The sequence below is a fragment of the Cavia porcellus genome, unplaced genomic scaffold (assembly GCF_034190915.1).
Source record: "Cavia porcellus strain 051 isolate PalLab524CR breed Dunkin Hartley unplaced genomic scaffold, mCavPor4.1 scaffold_1, whole genome shotgun sequence".
Classification (NCBI taxonomy): Eukaryota; Metazoa; Chordata; class Mammalia; order Rodentia; family Caviidae; genus Cavia; species Cavia porcellus.
In genome coordinates this window covers 128,975,478-128,988,867 of record NW_026947484.1, presented here as the reverse complement: position 1 = coordinate 128,988,867, position 13,390 = coordinate 128,975,478, and the positions used below count along the sequence as shown (strand labels likewise).

At 40.9% G+C, this 13,390-nt stretch overlaps 1 protein-coding gene across 1 annotated transcript in view; it reads left to right on the top strand.

The window, feature by feature from the left end:
• Aknad1 (AKNA domain containing 1) overlaps positions 1-13,390 on the top strand; it is a 42,519-nt gene that overhangs the window by 2,411 nt on the left and 26,718 nt on the right. The window contains exons 2-6 of the mRNA XM_063255310.1: positions 1,762-2,858; positions 4,877-4,916; positions 5,070-5,218; positions 5,337-5,399; positions 10,316-10,449. Coding sequence (XP_063111380.1) covers positions 1,875-2,858; positions 4,877-4,916; positions 5,070-5,218; positions 5,337-5,399; positions 10,316-10,449 — 1,370 coding nt within the window. The 5' untranslated portion in view covers positions 1,762-1,874. The remainder of the gene's footprint in view (positions 1-1,761; positions 2,859-4,876; positions 4,917-5,069; positions 5,219-5,336; positions 5,400-10,315; positions 10,450-13,390) is intronic.

The window sequence follows — 13,390 nt, the reverse complement described above, 5'->3', positions numbered from 1 at the left end:
AGCAGACTCCTTCATTTCATAGTAAACACCAGCCTTTAGAACTGATGTAAAGTATCCTGTGGTTACATTCTTCCTTACCATCCCTTCAAATAATTTTTAAAAATTTGAGTTCTCTAACACTAGCATGTTATCTATCAAACTGTGATTTTTGTATCATGTTTCATGGATGCCTTTACCACATTTAGTTTTTACTCCCTTTTTTCTTTGCTCAGTTTTTTCATCAAACATATTATTTTAGCTTTTGAGGTTAACTAATAACTCACAAGTTCCTAGGGCATATAAATTTGGATGAGGAAGGACGCACAGATCCACTCTGCCAGTCCCATCATTGGCGGGGCCAGGGAGGGCAGCTGTGGCAGCGTCCACCCAAGCCAGTAAACTTTAGAACATGGCTGGAGCTCAGGGCAAAAGACAGGCTCAGTCACTCCTCCTAAAACTTGGGATAATTTTACTAGCCCTAAGTAGTTGTCTCAAAAGCTAACAGATCAAAGAGATATCCAAAAGGGTGATTTAAATTTTCTTTAAAAAATAAAACTGACTCATACTGAATAACTACTGGCTTCCCGCTGATCATTTTTAGGAGCTTTCTCAGAACTGCTGCCACCACACTGTCTGGACTGTGGTAGCTGGACAGGGCAGCTCAGGAGAAGGCAGCTCTCCAAAGAGGCTCCTGCCCAAGCTCTAATTAAAAGAGGGCTGTGTAGCTCCAGAATGGCCTCCAGATGTAAAAAGTCCATTTGTCCTCCCTGGTCATACATCTGCCAGTCCTTCTCTGCCTTTCTTAGATACACTAGGGAGAATCAGGAGAAGGGGACCAGAGAATCCAGGAGGACAAATGAAAAAAGTAGCAAATGTGGGGCAATGGTTGGAGGACATCATGTGAAATGAAGTAAACCAGGCAGGGAAACTCAAGTGCCAGGTGATCTCACTCCTGAAATCTTAAAAAGTTGATTCCATAGCAGTAGAGACAGAATAGAAGTTGGCAGAGGCTAAGATTGAAGGTGGGTAGAGAAAGTTTGGTTATGCGTTTCAAGTTAGGGTAGGAGGACTTATGCTCTGATGTTCTAGGGTAGGCTGACTGTGGTTAACAATGGTGTTTGAAAGAACTGGAAGAGAGTATTTTGAATGTTTATCCACAAAAAATTAAATGTCTGAGGTTATGAATATTCTAATTCATCTACTTGATTACTTTATATACATATTTGAAAACATCACGCCCCAATACATACAATTACTATGTGTCAGTTAAAAAGAAAACTCTTTTTACAGTTGATATTAGCTGAAAGGCCAAGAAGCTATCAAATAAGACTCTCTTCCAAAGTATCAGAACAGAGAAAATAGAGGTTATGCTTGAATCAATCCAGCTTTCAGTGGCAGAGGACATAGACACTTGTTAGTGATATGTGGAAGACTGATGGCCACAGAACTTCCAACAATCCTATACCACTATTCAAAACTCTTATTTTGGGAGAACAAATACCAAATAGTATTCCTAGGAGAAAATGGAAAAGATTTGATCACTAACTGTAGATCAATGTTTCCTCTACATTTAATGAACAAGAACTATATGTCCCAGTTTTTAAAAATTATTCTACTGTATTTATAATGAGTGAACTGTTGATTGAACTTTCTGTCTCTATGTTTACAGATGAGTTTTATAAACAAAATATCCTTTTTATTCTGGCATAAACATGAGAATAAGCATAGCGTCAGACATTATTCTAATGTATTTAACATGGAGGCTGTTCTCATTTCCTATAGATTAGGACATAAAATGAAGACTATCCGTGAAAACCAGAAGATCCATTGTGACAATTAAGGGCGCTAAGGACAATTAAGGCGACAGAGGACAAGAGGTACCAGGCTAGACAAGCATGGATGATTTTTCAGAAGACACAACTTATAAGCAACAGGAGGATCTGCCTTATGATGGTACTGTCTCCCAAATGATGATGTGTGGTGATGGCAATTTTACCTCAAAAAATAACATCCTTGGTGTCTCAGATCAAGTTATGCTAACAGAAGATGATCCTCGAGAAAGGGAAGCACATAATGAGACTTGCCCAGATACAGCTGTGGCCATGACTCAGGGCAAAATTACTGAAAATGGTTTTGTTGTTGACAAAAACTGGGATAAAGAGAAAAATTATCCCATGACATTTCATATTTCAGCTGATGAAGGAGATACTTCAAAGTCAAATATTTCTGACATTTTGCTCCATCATCTTTTTAAGGAGCAATTTTTAGGAAGTCAAGGCATTGATTGTGAAACTCTCCCAGAGACCTGTAATGCTGATAGTACTGATGAAGTGGCTATTATTACAAATACTTCTTCATGCTATGTTAAGAACTTCTGTTCAAAAGAACAAACCCGAGAATTCCCTGACCAACTCAGCCCTAAAAGGGATGGTGAAAACAGCAGGAAGCCCAGTTGTTCTCCAAATTCTTCTGAGTTAGAAGAGTTAGTAGATATTGGAAATAGCAGCCCTCAAGAAAATTCAGATTTTCTAACAAAAATCACAGATGTGAGTGATAAACACAAAAGTTGCGAAGGACAGGAACCCCAGAAACAAGTAACTGAAAAAGCAAGCTCAAGTCATTTGTTCAAATATGGCAGAGGTCAAGTTCATTACCAGCTCCCAGATTTCTCTAAGGTTGCTCCCAAAGTGCAAATACCTAAAAATAACCTAATCAATAAGTCACTTACAATAGCTGAACAAGCCAACTTTTCTCCTAAATTGAGAAATAAATCAATAATTGTGCAAGACATTTTGGAAAACTTGTCTAGGTCAAACTGTGTTGGAAAGCAGCAACCAGAGAAGAAAGAGAAATTTACAGAACCTTCACAACACATACAGGTAAATGAAAATAGTCTCTATAAGTATATTGTGGGCCACTGCTTATCTCTGTCAAGGTGACTTTTTGGAAGGTGCATAGAATGCAGTTCAAGCTCTGAGGTTCCATCAAACCCTTTAGATCAGTGATGGGAAACTTTTTAGAGCTTTCCGTGCCAGGTGTGGCATGCATGCCATAGGTTCGCCACCACTGCCCTAGACCACTTGGGGTGGTGGCTGAACCAGTGGTGGTCTTTAAGAGAAAAATTAGGAGCCATACTCACAAAAATACCTATGAGGATAAGATCAAAATTCCTCAAGTTGGAATTTGGGGCTCCCCACTTACTCTTTTAAATTTTATCTACCATTTTAAGCTCAGTTCCACTTCTGGGAGTTGTCCATGGTTATCTGGCTGCTCCGGAACCTCTTTCCGGGCTCTGAAGCTTCTTACCTCTTCCTACCTTGTGTGAAAATTCCATCTCAACTCATCAGAGACCTGTGCATTCTCACGGGCTCTTTTAGGTCCCCTCAGACCATGTGACTTTTCACAGCCACCCTTGCTTGTTGAGTGCTTCTGTCAGGCATTTATTTCAGCCTGCTTTGGCTTGTTAATAATCTGGAGGTACCTGTTTCTCCTACTGGATTCGAAGCCTCTGGAGGGCAGCAACCTTATCTTCATCTTTCCTAACATTCCTGAAAAGATTGGTGTTGGTGCCTTAGGTACATTATTCCTTTAGTTACTTAACTGAGTTTAATGTGAGATTTTGTTAATGCTTTTTAATGTTATTTCCCTTTTCCCCCTATCCAATATTCTCATCTCCACTCAACATCCCAACCCAGAATGAGGTTGTCATTAATTATTTGAGGATCAGTAGTAAAGTGAATTGACCTTAATCATCATTGTAACATTCTTGTTCTTTGGAGCTTGCTAGGATTGTATTGTCTTTCTTTTAGGCCTTAAATAAAAGGTGTCCTGGACTGAACAGCACTGTCTGACTTTCTGTTTCCATCTCTCATTATTCAACCCATTTTTCCTCAACTGATCACTATGGAAGATTTCAGCATAAACTGCATACACACATACTTGTGGGGCCAGTAGACCACCTGGCCATGATGGGCTGCTTCCCAAAGCCTTAGAACTATCTGCGCCCCTGTGATATTGGAAAGTCTCAGGATTTCTTGTTCTGCTTACAAGAGAACATGTGCATTATGCTCTATTCTCAGTACCTCATGGTTAGTAGAAGCAGAATGGATATAAGCCCGTGCCCCACTGGCAGTGGGGCTCTGGAGTCAGGTATCTGCTATTTTCTAGTCCTTGTCAATTCAGGTTGGAGAACCGGATCCTACAGTTTCATCCTATACCAAAGATATTCACAAAGACCAGTCTGTTTTGACCACTGCCACTTATGTTTCTGAGATTTGTGTGTTGGGCATTCATGTTTCTGAGATTTGTGTGTTGGGAACAATGGGAAGAACCTCCAAGTGAATCACTCTGGGATTGAAACCTCTGTCCAGTTAGCCTGTGTTGAGCAGAAATCAATCATTATCTTGACACACATTTTGGAATTTAATACATATTATGTCATTCCTGGAAAAACGGTGTCAGTGAAAGCACCAGCAACAGAGTTGGTAACAACATCAACAATGATCCCTGCCCTCGTGGAGCTTCTGATCTATTTTTAGGAGAAATATTGGAATAACTCACACACTGGTATCAAAAATTATATTAATGACTGATACGTATTGCCGAGTACTTACCATATGCCTACTATTATGGCATCCTCATAACAATTCCATGAGTTAGATTCTTTACTATCCCCATTTTATCACCAAGAAATTTGAGGCTGACAGTAATGAGGTAATTGCCTGGGATACCTAGCAGGTAAGTGTCGGAGTGGAATTTGACCTCAGCATCTGAGTTGCAGCTCATGACCACAGCACTGGGCTGCCTCGGGGATGACCACAGCACACTGACAATTTCTGAATAATGGTGCCTTTGGACAATCTCAGCAGTAATGTTTTCTTATCCTTTAATTGTGCAGATAGAGTCTACAGAGCACATCCACCAAGAACTTCTCACAGGTACTGGCATTTTCAAACTTCTTTGATTTAGATAGATAGTTGAAAACTTTTAAAAAGATAGTAAAATGCAGTGACTACCATAATCTTTACTGCTTAATAAAACTGTGGTAAGTCGAAATGAATGGTATGCAGAGCTTACTTTTTCTCATATAGGATTAGAATCAGAGACAAATCTGTTGAAGTTGACATCTGCCTCTCAGAAAGAGCGTTCCTCAAATTCTTCTTCCATATTTCAAAATATATGCCAAGGGAAACAGATGTATCAGAAACTAAAAGACCAGACAGATCAACTGAAGACTAAGGTAATACATTCAAAGCTTATTATTTTTAATGTTATTCCAAACACAAAAAAATAACTATTGATTAATTTAAACACCAGAGACGATGCCATTAATGAAATATTACATCTTTTCACTGCAGATACAAGAATTTTCCAAAACAATACAACAGAACTCTCTCTGCCATGTGCAAGACAAAAAACTGGTAATGAATTTTATCTAGTTTTAAAAATGTTTGTTGGGGATTTTGAGATGGGTAGATGTAAATAACTTTATAGCACTGTGCTTTCTTACCACAGGCATGAAAATGTGATAGTGAGAAATGTTTGGCTGAAGATTAAAATATATTATTTTCTGGGCCTACAACAGCTTAGAATTATGTTTCCATATGCATTCGGCACTCTTTCTTTTTTGGGGATATGTTTCTTCATCAGTCACCTCATAATAAATCGGGGATCATGCCACATTCTAGAGAAGAACCGTTATAAAGGGTGACCCATAGCTGATGGATTTCTGTAGATGTAGGTTATCAAAATTGCTGTTGGTTCCTCAATAGGTAAACTTGGAAAACATTTAAAGTCAGACTTGAAGCACTGCTTTTCAGGTTAAAGTCTTTCAGTTTCACATCCCTGTTTGCTGCTGCATTTAATCAAATTGCTAAGTTACACTGTCACTGTGGTCAGTGACATTGTGGTCAATGCTGTGGTCATAAGAAGAGGAGATGGAGCAAGCAGGGGGAAAGGCCAAGACTGGGAGAGCTACAAATGGGCAGGAGATGCATTTTGGGTCAACAATAAGGCGAGTGGCCATAAGTCCTGATGCAGACACGCTCAAGGTTCAGGTCAGGCTGTGCTGCAGATGTCCCAGAGGAAGGACAAAACCCAGGCAAACCCAGATGCAAGGATGCAGTTGGTTATTCATTTATACACCATATTAATTGAATCATTCATTGTTTCATTCTGCAAATATTTCTTTTTTTGAGAAGGGCACCGAGAATTAAACTCAGGACCTTGCACTTGCCAGGCAGGTGCTATGCTGCTGAGTTATATCCCCAGCCCCACCACAAACATTTCTGAGGCACTTTCTATGTCCCAGATCCTGTCCCAGGAACAAGAGATTTGGAAATGAACAAATTTCTTTTTCAAACGGATTATGGTCTAGGAACAACAGATTGTTAAGCAAATAACTAAAAAGTTGCTTGAGAAATGTCTTAGATGTTGTTCATGGCAGCCTAGAAGAGGCACGCCCTTGCTTTTGATGGAAATTTGAAAGGTTTCCTGGAAGGGACTTGTGGTTTGGGCATTGCTGGAGGAAAAGGGATAAGGTTGGCAGAATAAGTGCCAAAGTTTTCTAGAGAAAGGAAGCAGCAGGTGCATGGTGCAGGGGCCGGGAACTGCTGCTACCGTGAGGTTCTATGTGGCCTTATAATTTACCAGATGGAGCTCGGAGTATCTGTGTTGAAGTGGAAAGGGGGAACTAGAGAGGCAGATGAGAGCCACATCGCAAAAGGCTTTTAAGTCATACTAAGGAGCTTAGATTTTATGCTGAGTCCAGGTGATGGGAACATGGAAGAATTTAAAGCAGAGAGACAGCGTAATGACAGCAAGACTGTAGGGAGACTGATCACAGAGCCTTAATCCAGCACAGGTTAGGAGAGCGTGGACCAAGGATGACGGTGAGAATGGAGCGGGGTGGAAAAGTCTCTGGGTTTAAAGTGGTAACAGACTGAAAGGAATGAAAATAGGAAAGGAAGAAGCTGGATGGATTGTAGATTTCTGGCTAGGGTAACGGTGGTTACAAGTAAAAGTGGAGGATCCACTTCAGAGAAGCAGACAGGGGACAAGATATGAAGTATAGTTTGGGAGTACTTTAAGTTTGGGGGTCTCTATGGGGCATTTAAGTGTGGGGGTCCAGCAGGCAGTTACAGAAATGCATTAGAGGTATTTAGGCAAGAAACACTGATTTGGTTTGGTCATGGTGTAGATGAGATTTCCCAGGAGAAATAGGCAGAGGGAGACAGTAGAGAAACACAGGCACAGCAACCAGAGAGCAGGGAAAGAAGAGTGGCCTGCAGGGGATACCCAAGGGAAGGTCCCAGGAAGTCAGAAACAGGCTTGATGGAGTAAACTGTTGTTGAAACCAAGAGAAAAGAGGGCTCTAGGGAGAGGCAAGTGGGCCTCACCATCAAATGTTCAAGGAAGGAAGGAAAATAAGATGAGCATTGGATTTGGCAGTCAGAGGTCACAAGGTTCTTCCGCAAGCCCAGGCTCAACAAGGTGGCATATCTGGAAGGCAGATTGCTGGGACTAAGTAAGTAATAAGGTTCTGCCAAAAGCCAGGATTTAGGGAACTGAAAGAACATAGAATTTTATTTTTTTTTATCAGTACCGGGATCAAACTCAAGACCACACACTTGCAAGGCAGGCGTTTATGCCGCTGAGCTAGATCCCCAGCCCCTAGAACATAGAATTTTAAAGGACAAAGCAAAGGAGAATGGTAAACCAGTGCTAGCCTTCAGAGGCCTCAATTCAGGAAGCTCCGTCCTGTGGTTAGAGGGTAAATGAAGATTCTTGATAGGAGTGAGGACAGTAAAGGTGGCTCCTTACGGTGTCAGTCTGTGCTCTGGGTGTTCCAGGCCCACTAGTTCACTGTTGGAAAAGGCCAGACAAGGCTAAAACCACCTTCTCAGTTGGAGCAGAACAGCACAATGTGAAGCAGACACTCAAATTCTACTCAGTGGTTACACAATCTTCAGTATGCTTTAGCGAGTCTCCCATCTCAGAGTTGTTATGAAAACTAAATGCAAGACACTTATGCCTTATATCTTGGGAAATATAACATGCTTTAAATTCCAGATCCTAAATTAGAATCCATAATTGGCTCCTTTTTTCTTATCCTCTTTCCTGTGAACACCTAATTCTCTCTCATGGCTTTAACGGATACTTTCATGGTACCAGTTGCTAAGTAATCAGTCTCAACTTTTCATCTGTAGCTCCCAGTGTCTGGTACCCTAACTCACACAGCATATTCTCCCTGTCACTCTCCTTGTCCAACACCGGCATCGCTACTCCAGCTCGTCCTTCTCCAAGACCTGTTTTAGCCAGGATTTATCACATTTTCTCTATCTCCCAAGCCAGAATTTCCAGCATTGCCTGTGGGGTTTACAGCACGAGGCATAATCTTGGCAGGGAGGAGATGGCTGGCTAAATTGGGGTAACTGAAGGGTTTGATACAGGCATCCTTTTGTAACAACGTGGGGAAATTTGAGAGAAACAAATAATGGATGGGAAAGCATCTCTTTCTCTCTGCTTTGCCTACTTCCTGAAGAAGCAGAGGAAAATGCAGGCCCCAGGCCCTAAAAATAGAGAAACGATCACGGTAGCTGTAGGAGTAGCTAGCAAGCTCTGTGCCTCATGGTGGGAGGACACAATCAATCCATGATGACACGGAGAAGAAGCAATGAAGGAAATAACCCCAGCTCCTCTCTCTTGTGCTGCCTTTTATCAGCTGACAGCAATGAAGTCAGGGCAGACAGGAGCCTGTGGATGCTGCTGATTTAAGGTCAGGTTCCTGGCTGAGGCTTGAGAAAGATGGAGGCTGAATATGTAAAGAAAATGGAAAATATCCACCAGACTCATCCTTTTTATATCCTCTAGCCAATATGCTTCCAAACTCCTGTTTACTTACTTATTAAGAATTTATAATAACAGCAGCTACCATCTATTGAGTGTGTACAGATGGTTTTTGACTTATGATAGCTCAGCTTAACAATTAGTCAACTTCACCGTGATGCAAAAGCGGTTTGTGTACATAGACTTTTTACCTGTTCCTGAGCTAGTGATATGCTCTGTAGTACTCTCTTGCAAAACCAGGCAGTGGTAGTGAGTTGCAGCCCTCAGTCAGCCTTGCAATCCCAAGGATGACTAACCAACACTGTACTCCACAGTGTGCCATCAGCAAACACCAGCTGTTCAGCACCTTATTATGAAATGAACTTTGTATTTTACCCAACCAAGTATTTTGAACATATTCATGGACAGACTAACTTGTGATGTATGCAGTGTATTTCTACTTACAATATATTCAATTTACAGTGGCTTTATAGGGGCATAACTCCATTGCAAGCAGAGGAGCACTATGCTCCTGGAATAATTATCTCATTTAATTTCCACAATATGAGATTAAAGATATTATATTCACTTTACAGATGAAAAACTGAAGTATAAAGGAGTTCAAATTGACTAAAATCATTCATAGTAAGTGACAGAATCTGAACTTGAACCCTGTTGTGTCTGGCCTTATTTCCTCATTGTGCTATACTCCTGCCCTTGGTGGGGTCTTTCCAATTCATCCCTTAATCTCCTTTCATGGGTTCTGCCAAGTGTGGACCTTCTGGGCATCCTGTAAACCTGATCTAAGTCTCACTCTTTCCGTTGGGCCTTGCCACAGTAGTCTGACCTACAGTCTCTTCTTTCAGTGGATGAAACCCTTCAGAGCAGGAACAGTGCATGACACAAGTTTTGTGCCTCACCCTTCCAGGACAGGGTGGATGTAGGCAGGGCTCAAGGAGTGTTTAGGGACTGGGATGTGACACTGAACCTCTCTGCATCTTCAAGACGTGACTCAGCAGCACGGGTTAGACAGCCACCTGCGCGGGGCTGCACGTGCAGCATCTGCAAGGCATCACTCACTGCTCAGGCTAAATCTTGCTGTTTCCCCCTGATCTTCCTCTCCAGCTGCATGGACTCAGAGGCTTTCTGGCTTTGGTTCTGTTTAAGATCTATGCAGCTTCAGTCATACTTTTTAGTGCTCCAATTTCCTCCTCTATGAAGTCTATGTTGCAACATTTTCAACATTGATGAGTGAATTAAATAAGGATTGGGAAAGCACTTTGTAAATACACAGGATTATGTAGTTTTCAGCTGTGTGCTATGAGGGCTGTGGATGTCGAGGTGACTCTTGAGTTGTCTATATTTTAAATGTCAGACACACAAAAAACTGAAGTTGTGAGGAAGTGGCACCTTCAGGTGGACACTACTGTCGGGCTTTCCTGCAACTGTGTTTTGGGAAAACAACTCCACACACATGCTGTGAATGATTCCAGTAACTTCACTGCCGTAGGTGCTGGAGCAACTTCAGGGACATCTTGAAGTGCTGGAGCAGGAGTTTGTGGCCACTAAGGAGAAGCGCTTGGCTTTGCAGCAGCAAACCCACGAGCATGAATCCCCAGCTGTCGGTGACTTTGATCCAGAAAGGTCAGGTTTGAATGAGCTGTGGAAGGTGGAAGGGCTGAAGGCCACCTCTTGCAGGTGGGATTCTGAAGTAGTTGCTGACTTAGTACTAGGAAAGCCACTGGTGTAGGTCTACATAATCTGTGTCTTCAGTGAAAAAAGTGGCACCTCATGCCACAAGCCGCATGGAATCCAGTGTATAGTCCTGTGACAGCAACTGAGCCAGATGGAACAGCTGTCTCCTGGGACAGAGGTACTGTGCCCCCATTTTGCATTTTGTTGGACGTTATTTCAATTGGTTCTGAGACATCAAAGAGCAAGAGAAAGCCCTAGAAAAGTTCATGAGCTAATTGCTGAGCCCCCTCCCTCTTCCATTTCACCTCACTTCTGCTTTTATTGTACCTTTCTGGTCTTTTCTGTCCTTTCTGGTCTTTTCTGTCCTTTCCCATCCATTGGCAACTCTGAAAAGCAAGAGCAGGAGAGAATCATAATTGGTTCATTTTGTAGTGAGGGACCCACAAATCCTGATAAAGGAAAAATATTAAAGCTTAAAGTTAAACGATTCCTGAATTTGTTCACGTTAGAAACCTGGGTGAATGCTCAAAGTTTCCAACTGGCCAGTTTCACAGAATTATTCTCTTCTCTGTCCACTCCAAATAATTTTAAGATGCATTCCAGAACTCCAGGCTCAGATTGTTTCTATTTAATTTCCTGGTATGAATTAAAGAATCCAGTGAGTAATCTTAATATTTGTTCTTTCTACACATAGCATTTTAGCATGAATCATTCTTGATGCCAAAATATTTCAATGATTTATGTTTCACAGCTAGCATCCTGAGATGTTTTTCCTGAGGTACAATTTTACTTTTCCAGAATGAATAGAACCTCTGTGTACCTTTAGGCCAAAACAGAGTAATAAGACATCAGGGACGAGGTTTTAATACTGATTTTTCCCAAAAGCTTATCCCCCCATACCATGGGAAAAAGAGATCTCCACACTCTTCTGCCTTCTTGTTTTATAATCAATAAAATAAGTATTATATAGTTTCCAAAGAATCTCTTGCTTGGACCATCATTTCTATGCACATTGAAACCAAAGTTATATAACACTTTATTTATATCCTAGTTACAACCACACTGCTTGGCATGAGTATAAATCAAAAGAGTTTTAACTGCAATTATACCCCATATACGGGAGAAGCTTTCAACACTGAGGAAAGGGAGGGACCCAAACTCACTTAAAGCTACCTCAGGACAAGCAAAGGCACTTTGGCTCAAGACTGGTCTCATTTCCCCATGCGCCAACATGGCAATAGGCAGAATCCCACATATTCCTTGGGCCCTGAAGTGCCAAGAATCTTCTAAATGTTTAGTTCAGGCTAAAGTGGATAGCGTTGTAGGGACAAGAATTCTGCAAATTTATTGAATAATCACTTGTTTTCCCAGTTGCTGTGCTCTTATTAAAACTTTCTTATTATAATGTTTAAAAGGTAATATGAAGGTGTAGCTCTGCGGCAGAGTCCTTGCCTAACCTGCCTGAGGCCCTGGGTTCAACCTCTAGCAACACTCACACACACACACACACACACACACACACACACACACACACACACTCTTACACACATACACACACACACACATGCATACATGGACAATATGTAAAAATGTTTGTTTGTGTATGTATCTTGCTAACCCGAATGTAGTCCAATAGTCATTTTAGTCTCTTCTCTCTGATATTTTTGGTGTGCAATCTTGTTTTCTGTTACCTAGAGAAAATCAAGAATTCTCTGAAAAACGTCTTCTCCATCTCCAAGTATTCTCCTTTTTCTGCATTTACTTCCCCTCGGAGCCATGACCTTGAGCTCTTCTCGGTTGTCTACCTGGAGGCCTTGTTCTGTCATTTCACCTTTGTTTTGTTTTTGGTATCAGAGATCCAGCTCATGACCTCCTGCTTGCCAGGCAGCCACTTGTGCTACTGAGCTGAATCCCTGGCCCTCATGTTTCATTTCTGAAATTCTTAGTCTCTCCTTGTTCCTTGCTTCACTCTCATCAGCCTGCTAGATTAAAATGTGTTTTCCAGTATTTCCAATCATCTGAGTTTCCCTTTGTCTTGGCACTTACGGCCCTTGCCCACTGGCTGGAAAGGAACTTTCCGTCACACACAGAACCTCGGTGTGCAGGTGGCACTGGGCCTGTTCCCTCACTGACCTGTTTCTATTTCTACATTATCCACATGCTTTTAAATCGCTGCAGTCTCTATTTTGAAATGCTTATTCTTTTTAAAAGTTTCTTTTACTACTGTTGCAATGTTCTTCTCACTCATAAACTTCATAGTCAAACCAAGTTTCCTTAACAATATTTCATGAACATTTTTATTTAGAATTGCATTGAGCTTATGGATTAGTTTGGAAAGAATTAAGATCTTTGCAGTAACTGTTCCCATTCAGCAGCATATTTTCTTCATGTAGATTTTGTATATTTGTTATTCCTAATTACTTTGCAGTTTTTCTGAGTATTGTCAATAGATGTTTTCTCTAATTGATATAGATGATTTCTCTAGGAAATGTAAAATAGTATATTTGACCTCTGTGGGCTACTTAGGCAATTTTATTCTTAGTGTTTTGTTGATTTTAACTTCATTATCTTATTTTTTAGGAATGACCATCATTACATCTGAAAATAATGATGAGAAGTTTCCTCCCTGAATATTTATACTTTCTTTTCTTCCCTATAATTTATGTATATGTATATATATTTATTGCTTTATTTCATTTGTTAGGTTTGCCAGAACAATACCATGCAAATAAGACTAGTGAAAGAGAGAATTCTTCTCATGTTCCTAAGAGTAACAGGAATTCTCTAAGGCATGATGGTCACTGCGGGTTCAAGCAGATCAGCTTCAGTGAGGACATTTCCTTTCATTTCTAGCTTTTGAGAATTGGAGTGGTTGCTACTGTTTAATTTA